Source organism: Staurois parvus, unplaced genomic scaffold, assembly GCF_062004578.1.
Source record: "Staurois parvus isolate SC_StPar_1 unplaced genomic scaffold, SC_StPar_1.0 ptg001573l, whole genome shotgun sequence".
In the NCBI taxonomy this organism is placed as follows: Eukaryota; Metazoa; Chordata; class Amphibia; order Anura; family Ranidae; genus Staurois; species Staurois parvus.
Genome location: NW_028319369.1, coordinates 135,854 through 156,787, shown reverse-complemented (window position 1 = coordinate 156,787; position 20,934 = coordinate 135,854). Strand labels below are relative to the sequence as shown.

At 41.7% G+C, this 20,934-nt stretch overlaps 1 protein-coding gene across 1 annotated transcript in view; it reads right to left on the bottom strand.

Annotated features, from left to right (window-relative positions):
- The window catches only part of LOC149435234 (kinesin-like protein KIF13B), a gene marked incomplete at its 3' end in the record, with an annotated part of 253,576 nt that overhangs the window by 151,804 nt on the left and 80,838 nt on the right, over positions 1-20,934 (bottom strand). Inside the window, exons 8-10 of the mRNA XM_089662874.1 lie at positions 19,656-19,790; positions 1,991-2,103; positions 39-150 (exon numbers count right to left, since the gene is read on the bottom strand). Coding sequence (XP_089519000.1) covers positions 39-150; positions 1,991-2,103; positions 19,656-19,790 — 360 coding nt within the window. The remainder of the gene's footprint in view (positions 1-38; positions 151-1,990; positions 2,104-19,655; positions 19,791-20,934) is intronic.

The following is a 20,934-nucleotide window of genomic DNA, read 5'->3' as shown; positions in this document are numbered from 1 at the left end:
ATTACTGGGGCACAAAGACAAAACAAGGTCATACTTACCTTCAGCAGCCATGTCAGCACAGAGTCCCGATACGGAACAAACTTATTCTTATTCTTCCCAGCTCCTTGGTCTGCCAGGGCAGAGATGACCAAGCCCAGGGTGGTGAGGGATCTGTTGGGAAACAAACAAAATAAAACTGAAGAACTTCTTGTCATCTTCATCTCTCAATATTAAAAATCCTATACACAAAGCACCAACAGTATTGTGATCTTATGCCAGCAATAAGATGTCATCAGTACAACATAAAATCAAATGGAATGGCACTGTGAATTCTTATGGAGTGCAAAATAGATTTTATAATAAATATATGCTATATAAAAAAAACATACAATTAAGACAGATTAAATTTTACAATGATTGAGTTCATTGAATGACAAATAAAAGTTAGGTTTAATGGGGCAGACAAGCAAATAGTAACGTACGTAGCATTCACTGCACCCCAAATAAATAGCTGGAACCCCAGATACAGAGCAAAGGATGTGATAAAGTAAAACTCTAACCAGATAAACGTGCAAATTTCAAGCACAATTTTAAGAACTTGAAGCAAAACTGTCTATATATATATATATATATATATATATATATATATCTCTATCTATCTATCTATCTAGACCAGTGTTGGGTACAATACGTTTTGATGGTCTATTTTTTGGGGGGGTATGTAATTGTGCTGCAGAGTTATCCTCTCAGTGGGATATTTCAAGACAAAAAAGGACCAAAACAGAAGACAATAATTGTGAGTGATTACATACACTGTAAATGAGAGCAAACAGACACAATATTCCAGATATCTCGTTTACATGCATATTAGCAGCCATCCAAACACAAAGTGTACGATATGCAGTGAATAAGAAGTATTATATTAGCGCTCTTCAGACACAGAGCACACAGTATGCAGTGAATAGGCAGTGTTAGTTTGAACTCTCCATTCACAGAGCACAGTATGCAATGAATAGGCAGTGTTAGATTAGCACTCTCCATTCACAGAACACACAGTATGCAGTGAATAGGCAGTGTTAGATTAGCACTCTCCATTCACAGAACACACAGTATGCAGTGAATAGGCAGTGTTAGATTAGAACTCTCCATTCACAGAGCACACAGTATGCAGTGAATAGGCAGTGTTAGATTAGCACTCTCCATTCACAGAACACACAGTATGCAGTGAATAGGCAGTGTTAGATTAGAACTCTCCATTCACAGAGCACACAGTATGCAGTGAATAGGCAGTGTTAGATTAGCATTCTCCATTCACAGAACACAGGGTATGCAGTGAATAGGCAGTGTTAGATTAGAACTCTCCATTCACAGAGCACACAGTATGCAGTGAATAGGCAGTGTTAGATTAGAACTCTCCATTCACAGAGCACAGTATGCAATGAATAAGCAGTGTTAGATTAGCACTCTCCATTCACAGAGCACACAGAATGCAGTGAATAGGCAGTGTTAGATTAGCACTCTCCATTCACAGAACACAGGGCATGCAGTGAATAGGCAGTGTTAGATTAGAACTCTCCATTCACAAAGCACAGTATACAATGAATAGGCAGTGTTAGATTAGCACTCTCCATTCACAGAGCACACAGTATGCAGTGAATAGGCAGTGTTAGATTAGAACTCTCCATTCACAGAGCACACAGTATGCAGTGAATAGGCAGTGTGAGATTAGAACTCTCCATTCACAGAGCACACAGTATGCAGTGAATAGGCAGTGTTAGATTAGAACTCTCCATTCACAGAGCACACAGAATGCAGTGAATAGGCAGTGTTAGATTAGCACTCTCCATTCACAGAACACAGGTATGCAGGGAAGGGAAGGCAGTGTTCTATCAGCGCTCTTCAGACATAGAGCACACGGTAAGCTGTAAGATGGCAGTACCTCTGCGCAGGACATTGATCTGCCATTCTATGTAGAAGACCCATTAAGCCAGAGGGCCGCACACACACTCACTTGTTTATATTGCTCCCTTCTTTCAGACGCTCCCCTGCGGCGCCCGTCTTCGTGGCTCTTTCACTTCCGGCTAAATCCACCAGACTCAGCTTACTGACTTTCTCACCTGAGGTCTGGAAACAAAACCAACACAATGGAATGTGATTACCGGATCAGAGAATGACTGATGCACACCATCATCAATTATGTATAGCTCAGGGGGGAACACATATCAATATGGGCCATTATCACTGCAGCTTCCTGTAAACACAAAGTATAACATACAGGCATTGGTTATTCAAAAGTTACATGAGATATAATAAACATGAAATGATGTCATCACATGAAAAGCAAAACAACAAACGGGTCTTCAGTGTCCTGTTATCAAACGTCAATTGGGTGGATGTCTAGAAGCAGGTAATGGTATGAATTACAGTTGCAAGAAAAAGTATGTGAACCCCTTGGGATTACGTGGAGTTTTGTATGAATTGGGCATAAAATGTACTCTGCACGTCATCTAAGTCACAACAATAGAAGAACACAGTCTGCTGAACATAATACTACACAAACATTAGATGTTGCTATGGTTTAATTGCACATAACATGTAAACATTCACAGTGCAGGGAGGAAAAAGTATGTGAACCTTTGGACTTAATAACTGGTTGACCCTCCTTTGGCAGCAATAACCTCAACCACACGTTTCCTGTAGTTGCAGATCAGACCTGCACAACGATCTGGAGAACTTTCGGACCACTCCTCTTCACAAAACTGTTTCAGTGTAGCAATATTCTTGGGATGTCTGGTGTGAATCACTCTCTTAAGGTCATGCCACAGCATTTCAATCGGGTTGAGGTCAGGACTCTGACTGGGCCACTCCAGAAGGCGTATTCTGTGCTGTTGCAGCCATTGTTTCGTTGAATTACTTGTATGCTTTGGGTCATTGTCCTGTTGCATCACCCATCCTCTGCGGAGCTTCAGTTGGCAGACAGATGGTCGTACGTTTTCCTGCAAAATGTCTTGATAAACTCTGGAATTCATTTTCCCATCAATGACAACAATCCGTCCAGGCCCTGAGGCTGCAAAGCAGCCCCAAACCATGATGCTCCCTCCACCATGTTTTACAGTGGGGATGAGGTTTTGATGTTGGTGTGCTGTGCCTTTTTTCTCCACACATAGTGTTGTGTGTTCTTCCCAAACAACTCAATCTTGGTTTCATCTGTCCACAGTATATTTTGCCAGTAGTGGTGTGGAACATCCAGGTGCTCTTTTGCAAACTTCAAACGTGCTGCAATATTCTTTTTGGACAGCAATGGCTTCCTCCGTGGTGTCCTCCCATGTACTCCATTCTTGTTTAATGTTTTCCTTATTGTAGATGTGTCAACAAAAATGTTAGCATGTGCCAGAGATTTCTGTAGGTCTTTAGCTGACACTCTGGGATTCTTCTTTACCTCATGCAGCATTCTGCGCTGTGCTCTTGCAGTCATTTTTACAGGATGACCACGTCTAGGGAGAGTAGCAACAGTGCTAAACTTTCTCCATTTGTAGACAATCTGTCTTACCGTGGACACAGGAACATCAAGGCTTTTGGAGATACTTTTGTAACCCTTTCCAGCTTCATGCAAGTCAACAATTCTTGATCATAGGTCTTCTGAGAGCTCTTTTCTGCGAGGCATCGTTCACATCACACAGTGCTTCTTGAAACCAGTAAACCCAAAACAGGTGTGTGTTTTTTAAGGGCAGGACAGGTGTCAGCAACACATCCAATATCATCACACTGATTGGAGTCAAGGTTGGCTCACTCCTGGCTCCAATTAGCTCTGGGAGAAGTCATTAAGCTAGGGCCTCACATAATTTTTCCTCCCTGCACTGTGAATGTTTACTTGTTATGTGCAATTAAACCATGGCAACATCTAATGTTTGTGTAGTATTATGTTCAGCAGACTGTGTTCTTCTATTGTTGTGACTTAGATGACGTTCAGAGCACATTTTATGCCCAATTCATGCAAAACTCCACGTAATCCCAAGGGGTTCACATACTTTTTCTTGCAACTGTAAGTGCCCAATTATCTACTACCACTTAACTAGGGATTGAATAACATTTTCCAACAATAACACAAAAGTTTCTAGATTTGGGGAAAAAAAAGCGTGCGATGAACATTGTTGTCTCTTAGTGAAAGTCTAATTGTGTGAAGATACAAGACATAGTGAATGTAAGCAAAGGTCTGACCACAAAACGTATTTAGTTTATGTTATGCTACTCAAGGACCGGGCCCTGTTAATAGCCTCCCTAGAACTACTTCACTGGTTTTCCCACTAACAGTGCTGAGACAAGGTCACCCTGGAGCCCGGGTTAAAGATGCCAAACTCCTATTAAATTTGTCAAAACAAAAAAGATTTACCTGCAAAAAGGTAAATATTTGCCAAAAGCTCTAACACATTTCAGGGGCTCAAATATCCCTTCATCAGGGCTTGAATCCTGGCAGTAAGTTCAGAAAGATATTGGACATTTGATGCAAGCCAAATGAATAAGGCAGCAGTGATTTGGGTAACCAGACTTCAAGCCCTGATGAAGGGGGTATATTGACCCCCAAACTGTATTGACTTGAGTTCTTGATAAAACATAAAAATAACTTCTTACTGTATTTATCAAAATTTGAATAGTGCTCTAATCTGTTTAATGTACCCTAACTCTCTCATGTGACATGGGTCTTAGAACTTTTGTCTGTTCTTGGTGATGTTTTCACAAGCAGAACCCATTACAGTTGGCACAATACCACAAAAAATTGACACTCTCTAGAACAGCTGGGGTTTTAGCCACTGTGTGGTCCAGCTCCTGCAGGTAACAATAAAAAACCCACTTATTTCCTGAATGTGATGTGCCCCTATATAGAGGTAAAATAATCTAATTGTCCTATAGCTGCCTCTCTCAACCAGGATTCCAAGGAACCCTAGTGTTCCTTCAGGGGTTACAAAGCTTTCCTTGAGCAATCGGAAATTTCTGACTGGGGTATCCTTCCCACTGATGTAAGTAACATTTATCCTAAGGGACATTCTTTTCATTGACCATCAACCTAAGGATACAAACAAATATGGTGTAGCGCTCTAATAAATAAATATATATATAATAGTGAACCAATCCCTATTGGGATAAGTAAGTGAAAAAATAGTGAATAATTAAATGCTCTATAATTGACTTAATAGACCATTTATTCATTCACTATTTTTTCACTTACTTATCCCAATAGGGATAAGTAAGTTTATTTATTAGAGCGCTACACCATATTGGTTTGTATTTTTAGCTTTATTTCACTTTTAGGTAACAAGGTGCAGGTGTCAGCAGCCTATATTAGTTGTAATTAGGTTTTTGAGCGCATGGGGCCTTATTATTTATCATCAACGTAAGGAGCATTCTTCCCATTGACCATCAATGTGAGGAGCATTCTTCCCACTGACCATCAATGTGAGGAGCATTCTTCCCACTGATCACCAATGTAAGGGATATTCTTCCCACTGATCACCAATGTAAGGGATATTCTTCCCACTGATCACCAATGTAAGGGATATTCTTCCCACTGATCACCAATGTAAGGAGCATTCTTCCCACTGACCACCAATGTAAGGAACATTCTTCCCACTGATCACCAATGTAAGGGATATTCTTCCCACTGATCACCAATGTAAGGAGCATTCTTCCCACTGACCACCAATGTAAGGGACATTCTTTCCAGTGATCACCAATGTAAGGGACATTCTTCCCACTGATCACCAATGTAAGGAACATTCTTCCCACTGACCACCAATGTAAGGAACATTCTTCCCACTTATCACCAATGTAAGGGACATTCTTCCCACTGATCACCAATGTAAAGGACATTCTTCCCACTGATCACCAATGTAAGGGACATTCTTCCCACTGATCACCAATGTAAGGGACATTCTTCTCATCGATCACCAATGTAAGGAGATTTCTTCCCACTGATCACCAATGTAAGGAACATTCTTCCCACTGATCACCAATGTAAGGGACATTCTTCCCACTGACCACCAATGTAAGGAACATTCTTCCCACTGATCACCAATGTAAGGAACATTCTTCCCACTGATCACCAATGTAAGGAGCACTCTTCCTACTGACCACCAATGCAAGGAGAATTCTTCCCACTGACCACCAATGTAAAGAGCATTCTTCCCAATGACCACCAATATAAGGAGCATTCTTCCCACTGATCACCAATGTAAGGGACATTCTTCCCACTGATCACCAATGTAAGGAACATTCTTCCCAGTAATCACCAATGTAAGGAGCATTCTTCTCACTGATCACCAATGTAAGGAACTTTCTTCCCACTGATCACCAATGTAAGGAGCATTCTTCTCACTGATCACCAATGTAAGGGACATTCTTCCCACTGATCACCAATGTAAGGAGCATTCTTCCCACTGACCACCAATGTAAGGGACATTCTTCCCACTGATCACCAATGTAAGGAGCATTCTTCCCACTGACCACCAATTTAAGGAGCACTTCTCCCAGTTAAAGGTCAGCGTAATAAGCATTTTCCCCCAATGACCTCCAGCGAATTAAAGCCCTTCTGCTGCTAACCACAAATGAAAGGGCAATCCTTCTACTGACCACCAACATAAGGGAGACCTTCACCAATGACCTCCAACGCAGAAGAGAATTTCACAGACCTCTAATAAAGAGTAGCACCTCAGGGACTGCCGATGTAAAGAGATACAACAATTTTGCTGTCTGTCTTTTTGTGGCCATCATTTTTATTATTCATTTTTATTTCATTATTATTGCCCAGTATAGTTTTGTTGAATAGAGCAGCCATATGTGTCATATAAGATAAGTACGGCACGCTACTACTTCTTTTTTTTTTTTTTTTTTTTGTAACTTACTGTTAACACTAAAGTATCATGAGTGGCAGATACAATAAGTTTAGCAAGGGTTCCCCAAGATTTAAAAAACATTTCAAGGGTTCCTCCATGTTGAGCTGAGAAAGGCTGTACTACACTAATGCCACCAGTTCATAGCAAAGGATAGTTTTACACTGGTCTAGAAGACTAGACGGCTAATTCCACCGTGTATCTATAGGACCAGTGCTGTTCCTGCGCCATGTCAGTGAGAGCTCAGACTACAAAGCAGTTTATTTACATTGCGTCAAACATTGACAAACCGATGACATGTGTAATGTACATATGGCACAGATTGACTTTCTCCTGTACATGCGATGACAGACCCGCATTGTTAATTGCCGCTGTTTACATGGAGCAGGAAAATAACAAGAAGATTCTAATTATGATAAAAAGCGAACATTCATCTAATTCTACAAAGTAATTGTTGTACAGAGGAAATGCTGTTTAGTATTTATTGAATGATACATTTACTGTGGGGGCAATAGAAGGTGTTGAATCTATCACTCCTCATTTGGCAGGTCACAGACGGGCAGACTCCTTACCAAGAGCAATGGCTGCCGATTATTGGGCACAATGCCATAGATGTTATCCTAACCTGGCACTGCTCTACATCCACACTGCAAAAGCTTCTGATCCTGAATGGGAATGCATGTGGGAGGTGCTCAGAATTAGGGATGAATGTGAAATTTATTAAACGGGTTCAAATGATTTACTCCCCCCTGCAGCTAGAGTGCTCATTAACTTCCCTAGTGGTCTGATTATGTCCATATTTCTGTGCTCAAAGCGGTACATTTTTTTGCATGGAAATATTTTTTTTTTTTTTTTTTTTATTGTAGGCCTGTAATTTTTAGGAATAACTCACTGAAATCTGTCCGAACAAGAGTCTAGTAAACATCCCAGGTATGATAAAATTTGAAACATGAAATCATAAATTATAATTTAATAAATAATCCTAAAAAATAATATAAGAATAATACATTTATTTCAATAATATAATCAAACCAAAAACACTGAAAATTGAAATAGAGCGCCAAGGTCACACATCACTGAGCAAAGCCGCAAAATCGTTTTCAGTGTCTGATGACGAATTTCCCCACGAATCATTATCACTCAATTCTGCAAGTGGTTCTGATTTACTATCGCTGTTCTCTAGCTGATCTAAAACCGCTTCTGACCTAAAGGGACGCTTTATGGACGCCATGGAGATTTCTCAGTTTCCAGGAAGAAAGAACAGTAAAAATGCAGGCAGGGCACAGGACAAAGCATTCGGGACAAAATGTATGTGAAATGGTTTGATAGTAATGTTATACTATGTGATTTTAGTGTATTTAGTGAATGTCACTTTTTGTCATTTTCAAAATTCCCACCACTTCCGTCCCCATACGTCCCGACGTCGCAGGGAACGGAACCCAGAAGACAGATGTCGGCATCGGCCAGAGGAGATGGCAGGGGACGCTGCAGGAGGGACATCGTGGGAGCGCAGGACAAGGTAAGTGAAGAACAGATCCCGGAGCAGCGCTGCAAGGTATTCCCGAGTGTAGCTCAGGGTTACCGCTTTTGGTGCTGAAACTTTACCCCGAGCTACACTCAGGAATACCTCCAGGGAGGTTAAAAACTCTCTCAAACCCTACATCACTGGAAGATACACTATGCAGGACTGTCCGCTCTTGCCTATATTATTTGCACTGGTGACTGAGCCTCTATTTTGCCGCTATCAGGCAAAGTCCTAATAGTAAAGTGTCACTAAACCCAGACTATGATGAACTCTCATTACATGCTATATGACAGAGTGCTCATACTCACAAGGCCACTAAAGAAGTTGGTTTGTGTTGCGTGAAATATACCTGGTTGATTCTGCTTTCAACTGTCCCTCCCATCTTCTTGTCCCTCACTGCAGCCTGAGATTGTGTAGACTAGCTGTGGTCATCTACCGAGCATGTTCCAGTTTCAGCTCCCTTCTAAACTACTCAATTCCTCCATTTTCTTATCTGTGCAGCCCACATGACTGTAGAGTCACACATGTGGGTGTATACACAGTAGTAAATGGCACTCCCCTCTCTCCCTCCTCCTCCATGTCCTCCTATTTGCTAAATATCATGGTGGCGGGATATTGTAAGATGATTGATTATATAAAATGTAATTGCCAATACCTGTAAAGTAAAAAAAGAGCTTTCGAATCTGAACAAAGTGAAAGCTAAACATCTCATCTTTGACTCTGCCTACACCAGGGGTGGGCAACTGTGGTCCTCCAGCTGTTGGTGAACTACAAGTCCCATGAGGCATTGCAAAACTGACAATTACAAGTATAACTCCCAAAGGCAGAGGCATGATGGGACTTGTAGTTCTAAAACAGCTGGAGATCCACAGTTGCCCACCCCTGGCCTACACCATAATAATGCCTAGAAAATACACATCTGATGGTTAATAAAGAAATATCTGATGTTTAATAAAGACAAAGACTTATAGGGAGCTGTAAAACAGTTTTTTTATATGTATAATATAATCTGAACTGCTCTCCTGTTTTCCTTTTTTTTTTCTTTTCTTTTTTTAGATATGCGACTGGCACAGCACCATTCAGGGCTGTGCAGACAGACTCATACTGTAGCAATAGAAGCCCTTCCCAAGGATCTTTCCCAGCAGATGCAAAGAACAAGAAAGATCATGTGACCACACAACAGCATTGCAGGAATAAGGGACTTAGAGGATTAAAAAAAAACTAAAAAAAAAAATATCAGTGTCATGATATATATGATTTATGTGAATGGATTATGGCAATCAACACTTCTCTGTTTAGTATCACTAAGGACTTTTTGAAAGATGCAATGGGGGGGGGGGGGAAAATCGCCTTCCTGCCTCCAGTGCTATCCTCCACGGAAACTTTGCTCTGCTGCCAGTCCTCTTCCAAGTTGAAGGACACCGGTCGTCCTGTCCTGTGAAGTATTGCTGCCATTATAATGTCAGTGCCATTCTCTGCAATGCTGTCGACTGCCCACTGCTGGGAGAAGAGAAGACTCCAGAACCTCATATGACTAGCCAGAAGAGACCAAGAAAAAAAAAAAAGGAAGGGGCATTATTGAAAAGCTGGAGTAACAATGCCTCCTCACCTTTCATTAACAGTGATTGATGACATCTGTAATAGATAAAAAAAATTTGCCCCTTCTTAACCGAAGACATCACCAGCTACAAATTCACACCTTGTTATCTCTCGCCTTAACTATACCAACTCCTTCCTCATTGGTTTGCTCCTACATGGATTATCCCCCTTTCAGTCCATCATGAATGCTGCTGCCAGACTCATCCGCCTTACCAACCGCTCAGTGTTCTCCACCCCTCTCTACCAGTCCCTCCACTGGTCCCTGCTCAGTGTCCTCCACCCCTCTCTGCCAATCCCTTTATTGGTCTCCACTCAGAGTCCTCTACCACTGCTCTGCCAATTCCTCTGCTGGCCTCTGCTCAATGTCCTCCACCTCTCTCCATAAATCTCTCCACTGGTCCCTGCTCAGTGTCCACCACCTCTCTCCGTAAATCCTTCCAGTGGTCCCTGCTCAGTGTCCATTATCCCTCCTGCCAATCCCTCCACTGGTCTCCACTCTGTGTCCTCTACCACGTCTCTGCCAACCCCTCTACTAGCCTCTGCTCAGTGTCCTTCATCCCAATCCCTCTACTAGCCTCTGCTCAGTGTCCTTCATCCCAATCCCTCTACTAGCCTCTGCTCAGTGTCCTTCATCCCAATCCCTCTACTAGCCTCTGCTCAGTGTCCTTCACCCCTTTCTGACAATCCGTCCACTGGCCTCCGCTCATTGTCCTCCATCCAAAGGGAGACAGTACCGTTACAATACCATTGAAGACAAGAGGGTTGGGGGTCCTGCTTGAGAGAGTTTACAAATCTGTAAGGATGGGTGAAGTGAAGTGATTAAAAATGGTAATAACTGTGGGCGGTGAGTTGGAGAAGGTAGAAGTCCATGTGGGATAGGCTTCCTTGAAGACAAGAGGGTTAGGGTGCCCTGTTTTTGAGAGCTTACAATCTAAAAGGGATGGGCAAGTAATACAAAAGTTAGTAGCTGCACAGGAATGAGTTGAAATAGAATGTAAAAGTTCAATTGTTAGGTGAAGGCGAGATAAGATTCCCTGAAGAGATGAGTTTTCAGGGATCATCTAAAAGGCAGACAGTGAGGAAGATAACTGAACAGGTGAGGTTAGGAAGTTCCAAAGAATTAGAGTGACTCTGGAGAAGTCCTGGAGAAACTATTAGACTTACAATTTCTTTTGCAGACCTGCACAGCTGGAAAGGTTAATTAGCACACTAAAATACCAAATATTTCTGTAATGGGCAGCACTATGTAATAAACTCATTCCAGCAGCCCACAGATGTCGGGAGGAATCCCAAGTAGCCCAGTGCACACAATCTGGACAACATTCCAGCCTCTACTGCCAGAACTAGCCCATGACAGGCCATTTATCAGCTGGGAGAGAGCAGCAGGAAAAGTGGCCTTGTAAAATGCTGTGACAAGGGAGAGCATGGGGTATCCCAATAAAGTGTCCAAGACAGCTAGAGAGATATTTATGGGTTAGGGACAGGGGTCAACTCTTCCAGATGGAAAGGAAGCAGATGAGTCAGATGTTCTGCTGCAGCAACAACACAAGTCTGTTTAGCTATAGAAATATCTATACAATAATGCAATGATCTATACAGGGAGAGCAGTGTCCATAGAAATATCCAGGCAGCGATCTGGAATGACGCAGGGTGACAATGCAATGAACTCATACTGAAACATACACTAAAATAAACGGCCCTTTGTAAACACAGCTGCCGATGTAGTTTTCTCAAGCCAAGGTTAATGACCACTTGGGAGACCATGTAGCAGTTCCCAAACAGGCCTGGTCTTTATTTATCTGAGTACTGCCACTGAAAGACTGAACGGCTTCCATGACAAAAATGCATACATTTTAATTGATAATTTATTCCCATTTAAAATGATACTAAAAGTTTGTTTCTGGTACAAAACATAAGCAAGTTATTTGCAAGTGAAAGTTTTTTTTCCAATTTTTTCTGTTATGCGACAAAAAAAAAAAAAAAAGAATGAATACAGAAAAAAAATTATTAGTGGTAACATTAAGATAGAAATCATCAGCAGAAAAATATTAGTTAAGGTGAGAAGGGGGAAGGAGTTAACCAGTTCGGACATTTCTCTCGTACATGTAAAATCATAATTTTTTTGCTAGAAAATTTACTTAGAACCCCCTAACATATATTTTATAAGCAGAGGCCCTAGGGAATAAATTGGTGGATTATTATTATTATTATACAGTATTTATAAAGCGCCAATAGTTCGCTCAGCGCTGTACATTACAAAGGGGGACAGAACATGTGACAGAACAATAACAATACAATGCAAAACATGAGGGGATCGAGGGTCCTGCTCTTTCGAGCTTACAATCTAGGAGGGAGGGGATAGTGGTACAGGAGAAAATAGCTGAGGGGGATGGAGTGGTAGGAAGAGTGGAGGAGGTCGGCAAGTTAGCAGGGGGTGGGGTAGGCTTCCCTGAAGAGGTGGGTTTTCAGGGTGCGCCTAAAGGAGAGGAGAGTAGGTGATAATCTGATGGGTTGGGGCAGGGAGTTCCAGAGGATGGGCGACACCCTGGAGAAGTCCTGGAGGCGGGCATGGGAGGAGGAGACCAGGGAACTAGAGAGAAGGAGGACTTGTGAGGAGCGGAGTGTGCGTGTTGGGTGGTACTTGGATATTAGGTCAATGATGTAGTTCGGGGCAGTATGGTGGACAGCTTTGTACATCAGTGTTAGGATTTTGAATTTGATCCATTGCGCAATCGGAAGCCAGTGGAGGGATTGGCAGAGGGGGGTGGCGGAAACGGAGCGGTTGGAAAGGTGAATGAGTCTGGCAGCCGTATTCAGGATCGATTGAAGCGGGGATAGCCCAGCGGCGAGGCAGGCCAGTGAGGAGGGAGTTGTAGTAGTCAAGTCGTGATATGATGAGGGAGTGGATGAGCTGTTTAGTGGTGCTGCAAATTTTTTCATGTCACAGGGTATTTGCGCTGCAGCTTTTCAAATGCAAATTTTTAGTTAACACACTTTATTTTCCAATAGTTTTATTGACAGTTATTCCAATAACAGACAAATGTCATGTCATAAAAGTAGGTGCCAAACAACGCAAAATAAAAACCATGGTTGAACCAACAGAGGACACACACTGGGAAACCAGGGAATCTGTGTGAAAACAACTGGACAGTTCAAACAGAGAGTTTCCATCATTCATCCGACCACAAACAGGTGGCAAGGGGGAAAGGAAGGCTAGAGAGGGGCGGAAAGAGAGGGTCAGGGGACGTAATAGAGGGGGAAGGGAGGGAGAAACACTGTGTTTCGTAAACCTAAGAATACACATAGAACGAGTGTTGTTGGAAACGTGACAGACATTGTAGAGCGAATAGGAGATAGTCTCAACTAGCCCCAGAGAACAGAAAAAAAAAAAAGGAGGGATAGTACAAAGTAAGAAAAAGAAGTAAACAAGAACAAGAAAAGGAGAGGGTCAAATTGGGAGACCTCAAGGCAGGGAAATGTACTGAATCCACGGGTCCCACATTTTATCAAATTTTAAATATTGTGTAGAATAGTCTGTCATTAATCATGATCCAATTCAATTCATTCTTAACATATTCAAGCAGGATAAATGATCTCTTCCAGTGTCTAGCAATAGTAATTCTCGCTGCCAACAGCATATAAGTAAGCAGTTTAAGGGATTTTTTTGGAACCGTATTTGGGAACTTATGAAAGAGGGCTGTCTTAGGGGAAATACGAACATTCACCCCGTCACCGTGTAAATAAACTTAACGGATCCAAAATCTGGTTACTATCGGGCATTGCCACCAGACGTGATACACAGAGCCCATCTGGCTGCCACGCCGAAAACACATCGGTCAGGCAGATGGATGCATCCTCGCAGTCTGAGTTGGGATCAAATACTATCACAAAAGTGTTTTATAATCCGCTTCAATTAAGGTGGTATTGATAGAAACGTTAGATAATGCCAAGGCTATGCAAATGGTAAAAACCTATGCACTATGTCCCAACTATAGTAATAATGTCAGGGAAGAAGATTGCTGCACTCACTACTCTGGTGTACTCACACTAAAAATTAAATAAATGAAAAAAAATGTGGTGCGCTATCTCATCATAAATGGAACCATAAAGCTTTAGAAACACAAAGTGACAGTTCAAGAACTTTTTTTTTCCTCCAATAACAAAATGTCCAATCCAGTATATGTTGTGTTATCAACCAGCAATAATCAACACTATGCTTGACTTGTGACCCCACTCCCTGCTCACCTTGACCATTGACCTATAGATTATAATAAGCCAAAAACTCACTTTATAAGGAAAATGGGTCTCCAAATTTCTGATCCGTGACGTGTTCCTTCCACGTATTATGCTTCTTTAAACTCCAGATCCGTACAAACTAAACAAAAACACACCATAGTGCAACACCGTTTTATATAACCAAAAATTAAGTGAGTTACAGTATCAGGGTCCCTGAAGAAGTCACGTAAGCTGTGATGAAACATGTTGGGTGGAGCCTAGTGATGTCACTTCCGGTCATGCCCAAACAGGCACGAGTGATGTGAGGAACCATTTTGATTGATGGCTGTTATATGCTTTTGTTTCATTACTTTTATGAGTGCAGTTTTTATTTGAATAAACTGTTCATGTTTTATGAGGTTGCACTATGATCTATTCCATTTATTTTTTATCATATACACATTAATTCCACTGGATATTCAAGAGCATGTTCCCTTAAAGGGCCAGAACAAATGAAGTAGCCAATAAGGATCGGCATCGGATAAGCAGAATTTGGCTTCATCCCTAAGTGTTTATGACCTACTTGTTATGTCAGGGAAGGTGGTGAGTGCATGGTGCACGTACCCAGTGATGGAAAACACCACAATATAGTCGGCACGGTGGAGTAATGTATAAATGTTCACTATAATTGGGACTTGCATATCATTTTATTTAATGTGAGTGGATACTGTAACACATTTAATGTTTGGTTATATACAATGGTGTTGCACTATGGTGTGTTTTTGTTTATTTTGCACGGATCTGGAGTTTAACCACTTGAGCTCCAGAGGATTTACCCCCCTTAATGACCAGGCCTCTTTTTGCTACTCGGCGCTGCACTAATTCAACTGATAATTGCGCGGTCATGCAATGCTGCACCCAAACAAAATTTACGTCCTTTTTTTCACACAAATACAGCTTTCTTTCGGTGGTATTTGATCATCTGTGCGCTTTTTATTTTTCACGCTATAAACAAAAAAAGGCCAAAAAGTTTGAAGAAAAAAAATATTTTTTACTTTCAGCTATAAAAAATATATAGTAAACTCAAAGTTGGTTATAAATTTAGGCCAAAATGTATTCTGCGCCATGTTTTTGGTAAAAAAAATCCCAATGAGTGTATATTGATTGCTTTGTGTGGACGTTATAGCGTCTACAAACTATGGTATAAATACTGCAATTTACGCCATTTTTCTGCTATACAGCGCTGTGCTAGTTTAACGGACAATTGCGCGGTCATGCAATACGGTACATAAATGAAATTTACATCCTTTTTTTCCCCACAAATTGAGCTCTCTTCTGGTGGTATTTGATCGCCTGTGCAGTTTTTATTTTTTGCGCTATAAAAAAAAGGCTGACAATTTTGAGGGAAAAAAAAAACCAATATTTTGGACTTTTTGCTATAAAACATGTCCAGTAAAAAAAAAAAATGCAAAAATCAAATTTAGTCATAAATTTCTGCCAAAATGCATTCTGCGACATGTCTTGGCTAAAAAAAAAAAAAAAAAAAAACAATACGTGTAAATTAATTGGTTTACGTGAAAGTTATAGCGTTTACAAATGGCGGGAAAGATACTGGGATTTTTAGGGGTTTTTTTATACTAATAATGGCGGCGATCAGTGAATTATGGCGGCGATCAGTGACTTATGGCGGGACTGCGGCGGACATTCTGACATTGGGGGGTACTGACTTGGGGTCACTGACATCCCCAAAAACACTAATACAGTGATCAGTGCAAAAAGAAAAACACTGACACTGTACTAATGGCACTGGGGAGGAAGGGGTTAACTTTATTTTGCAGGGAAGGGTTATAGGAGTGAGGGGAGTGTTTTACTAGGGGGCAGGGGTGTGTGCTGGACTGGACACCGCTGATCGAGAGAGAGAAACTCTTCTGTCTCGATCAGCTCGTCCTCGAGCTGACAAGGAAGTGACAGACAGCACAGCTACTGCAGCTGTGCTCTCTGTCACTGTTTACCGCCGATCGCCGGGAAACAGCCGCTAAGGACCGGCTGTGACACTGCGACTGACATCCGCGGTGGTGATCGGCAGGACAGATAGGGCGGCGGCGCGCGGCGCGCCTCGCGCGCGCCCCCTATTTGTTTACAAAACACACGTTTTAAAACGTGGTTTTGCCTGCCAGTGCCGCCCTGCTGCCGTATTTCTACAGTGGCAAGTGGTTAAAAAAGCATTATATGTGGAAGGAACACGTCACGGATCACAAATTTGGAGACACATTTTCCTTATAAAGCGAGTTTTTGGCTTATTATGAGCTATAGGTCAGTGGTCAAGGTGAGCAGGGAGTGGGGTCACAAGTCAAGTACAGTGTTGATTATTGCTGGATGATAACATAACATATACTGGATTGGACGTTTATTATTGGAGAAGAAAAAAAAAAAAAAATTCTTGGACTGTCACTTTGTGTTTCTAAAGCTTATAGTTCTATTTATGATGAGATAGCGCACATTTTTTTCATTTAATGCCAAGGCTACGTTTTGCCAATCAATCAGATAGATCATAATTAACATTCAGGTCCGTTCCCATTGATCCATATAGGGACATTTACAACTCAGATCAGCAAAAAAGGCATATACCATAGAAACATGGCCTCTAGAGAAATGTTTATTCGGGCAGGAAAGTTTGAAATTGTTAAGAACGGGTGGTCTGTCTAATAATGCAATTTTCAAGTGGATAAAGAGAGACTACTTGATACTATCTAAAGATTTCGGTAGGGGGCATCTGCAATTTATCTTTAAAATGTTGGAAAGAGTAAATTCGGTCACCCTGAAGGTAGTCTCCTATCCACAATAACCCCTTATTGATCCACCATTGGAATGAGGCCAGAACTAAAGCAGGTACAAATTCAGGATTACAAAAAGCAGGTGCTAAAAGCGTATTCGAGGAAGCTAATGGTTTGCGATGGCGTACTCTATCCCAGACTGTCAACAAGAAAGACAGAGTGGGACATAATATAGGAGCGCCAGATCGATTAGGGAGCCAAAGTAAGGAACCGACCACTAACGGATGGCAGGAGAGAGCTTCAATAGAAACCCAGAGGGGAGCAGATACTTTAGCGGTAGTATAGGCAAGTTGAGCTATTTCGGCAGCTTGGAAATATGCTTGAAAATTAGGGAGGCCAATCCCACCTTGTGATTTTAAAGCGTATAGTGTCTTCTGGTTCATCCGAGGCCTTCTATTGTTCCAAACAAAACGAAGCACCTCAGCTTGTATGTGTTGCAACTCATGTCTCGGAGTTGGTATCAGTAAGGTCCTAAAATAATATAGCAAATGATGCAACAACGTCATTTAAATCGAGTTGATCCTGCCAAACCAAGGTATAGAGTAAGCAGCCCAACAACGAAGATCATCTTTAAGTTGTTTAAAAAAGGGGGGGAAAGTTCACTTGATATAGGGTCTCAATAGAAGCAGTCAAATTAATCCCTAAATAGGGCAACGAATTGAATGCCCATTGAAAGTTATATGTAGTTTCAAGATGTTGTTCTATAAAAGAGGTTAACAAAACATTAAGGGTTATGTTTTTTTGAGAATTTAAGGAGAGCCCAGAAAGTTCAGAAAAGTGGCGCAAAAGGGATAGTAGGTTAGGTATGGTGGTCAAAGGGGAGGTAATATACATAAGGACATTGTCAGCAAATAGAGTGCATTTATGTTCCTGTCGACCACACTGGAAACCTTGGATTTCGGGGTGAGAACGGATCGCCATAGCGAAGGGTTCAATCACCAATGCAAAAAGAAGTGGGGAGAGTAGACAACCCTGTTTAGTGCCACGATGAATTGGGAACATAGAAGATCTGTAACCTCTAATGGAAACTTGAGCCAAGGGAGTTTTGTATAATGAATGCAAAAATGTAAGAAATGCAGGATCAAATCTGAAAGCTTGCAAGGTAGTAAACAAATAATCCCAGGCTAAACTATCGAGAGCTTTATGAAGGTCCACAGAAAGAAGCAACAACTCCCAAGAGAGGGGAGCATCTCATTTAGAAGAGCTGAAATCAGAGTGATGGACTGACTAATCTGCCCCAACGTTTGGTCACCCGATATGAAACCTGATTGGTCTTTGTAAACATACTGCGCCAAAAAGGAATTCACGAACAAAGCCAAAAGTTTAGTCAGAATTTTCAGGTCACAATCAATTAGCGAAATAGGCCGGTAATTGAGGATATCAGTAGAGTCCTTATTAGGTTTAGGAATAACGCTAATATATGCTTTGTTTTCATTCAAAGGCATCATACTGCCCTCCCTCAAAGGGTTGGAGTAAAGGGCCATATGGGGGAAAAGTTGTTCAGAAAAGGTTTTGTAGTAAATATTCAGTAAACCGTTGGGGCCCTTGAGATTTATGTGACATTAGCAGTTTAATAACTTTGCTAAGCTCCTTGCTAGTGATAGGTTGTTACATAGGTTCCCTGTGGGCCTTGGCTAGAGGTGGAAGCTGCAAGGACCCCAAAAACTCTTGAAGATAAGAAGGCTCAACAGGCTGGGGTTGACAGTATAAAGTAGCATAGAAATTATGGAATTCCCAAAGGATCTTCTGAGGATCCTGTGGAGATATGACCCCCCGAAAGCCTAAGCTTAGAAGCGCCAAATAGGTATGCTTGGGGGAACGTTTACGCGCTAAGAGAAAACCCGGTTTGTCTTGCCATGTGAAGAATTTATGATTCATCCAGTGCAGGCGTTTTCCGCTTTCGTGGTAAGACAAAGATTAAGTTCTAAACAAGCTTGCCCCACCTTAAGTAACAAGTCCGGAGTTGGGGCAATTTTATATTGGACTGTTAAAGCCTCATTCTCCTTAGTTTTGGCAGAAGTCAACTCTTCATGGGATTGTTTAAGTCTAGAGGATAATTGGATAGAAAAAAACCTAAGAGAGGCTCTATGAGCTTTCCAGTTAATAGCAGTTGTATCTTCCACTTTATTATTGGTAAAGTAAGAGTTTAAGTGGACCACTACTTCAAGGCGGACAGAAGCAGGTAATTAGAGGCGATTATGGTTTTCAAAAAGTTAATAAGGGGTTATATAGGAAAACATTTTATTTTAAAATAATTTGTAAGGTTTCTTTAAATGATGTCATATGCGGATCTGAGACTACACATACAGTATGTCTATGCATAGACTGCCCCACGTCATAGCATCCAAACATCTGACTGGTAATTTCAAAAGTTGGACAGTTCCGTCCATCCAGACAAGCTGCGCATCCTACTCTCTGACCTTCTGTAAGGATGACAGCAGTGGTGACGTAGGGTGACAGAGTAGGGGGAGGATACCCAGACTGCCAAGTGGTGTGGATGAATGAATTTGGGGAAAGGTTTATGTTTTAGTAAAAGGTTTATATATTTGGCCAATGCCTTCCTAGCATTCTGGAACTACACAAACACAGTAAATAACAGGCAGGGGACATAACACTCACTGCAGACTGGACATCAGTAATAGTATGTGTGAGGATGATATTGAACACGGCGTGTGATCTACTGCTTTCCTCGTTCATGTTGGTTGCTGCTACTGTGCGAGACTTGTTCCCCTCCGACATAAGAGATTCTATATCCTATATAAAAATAAAAAAAAAACATCATAAAAAACAGCCTCATACACAAAGAACAGCTTAAAGCTGCTCACGCAGCATGACAATTCTCATTTCCCCAGGCAAGATTCCTTCCCCAAACAAATGCATTCATATTTCATGGTCATCCTGCTTTTTATTTTAGCAAACAGCCAAAGATTGTAACCAACAAAGCCTCTGCAATGCAGTTAATGCCCTAAGTATGGTGTGAGCGGCTTTGACAGACTAAAACCATCAAACTGCTGAAACAAAAATTGAGAAAGCAGCTCACGCTAAAATCTAAGCATGATATGGCTTTTCACTTGGGAAGCCTTCTGCATTCTCCATTAAAAGATCTGAAGTCCAACTCCAAACAGGATTAAGACCTACTTACATTTTCTTGTGCTACATCAGATTTAATTATACATAATTACCTCCAACACAATTATACATGTGCAACAGCTCAGGAATACACACATTTCAGCAGAAACATGCATTCAGACAGGGCCGGGACAATGGTAAGGGAGGAGAGTCTGCTCTGATAGCTACTGCTGTCATCTGTTCTCCAGCGTGCCCACTCACCACCCCATCTGCCCATAGCTGACATGAAAAACACACCATGCTTGCACAACTACCTTCTATCTGCTAGACAGCAAGCAACTGGTCACACATGTGCAGTGTGCATTCTATGCCAACCATGGCCAGCCAGAGCAAGGGGGCAGAAGGTTTCTATTCTATGCATTAAGGTAAAAAACCCGAGCCCGATCTCGATCCAGTGATGTGCATAAGAACAGAGGCTCTATCAATAGACATTCATAGATGCAGACAGTGAGGCTCAGGAGTGAGCCAGCACGAGTGCCCCCATAGCAAGGGGCAATTGGTGTGGTGGCGGTTAGGGATTGAAGGGGGCGGGGGGAGACCGGAGGTGCCAGGAGCACTGGCAGGGAACCTGAGAAGAGCAGGCGCGGGGCAGCTCTGTGCAAAACTACTGCACAGAGCAGGTACATATGATATGTTTGCTATTTTAAAGGAAAAACAAAACAATGTACATTAAGAATCACTTTAAGTTAAAGTGTTACTCAGGCTCCATTCACACTTGTGCGACTTCAAAACCGTGCAAATATTCATTGCAACTATACAGTGCAACTTG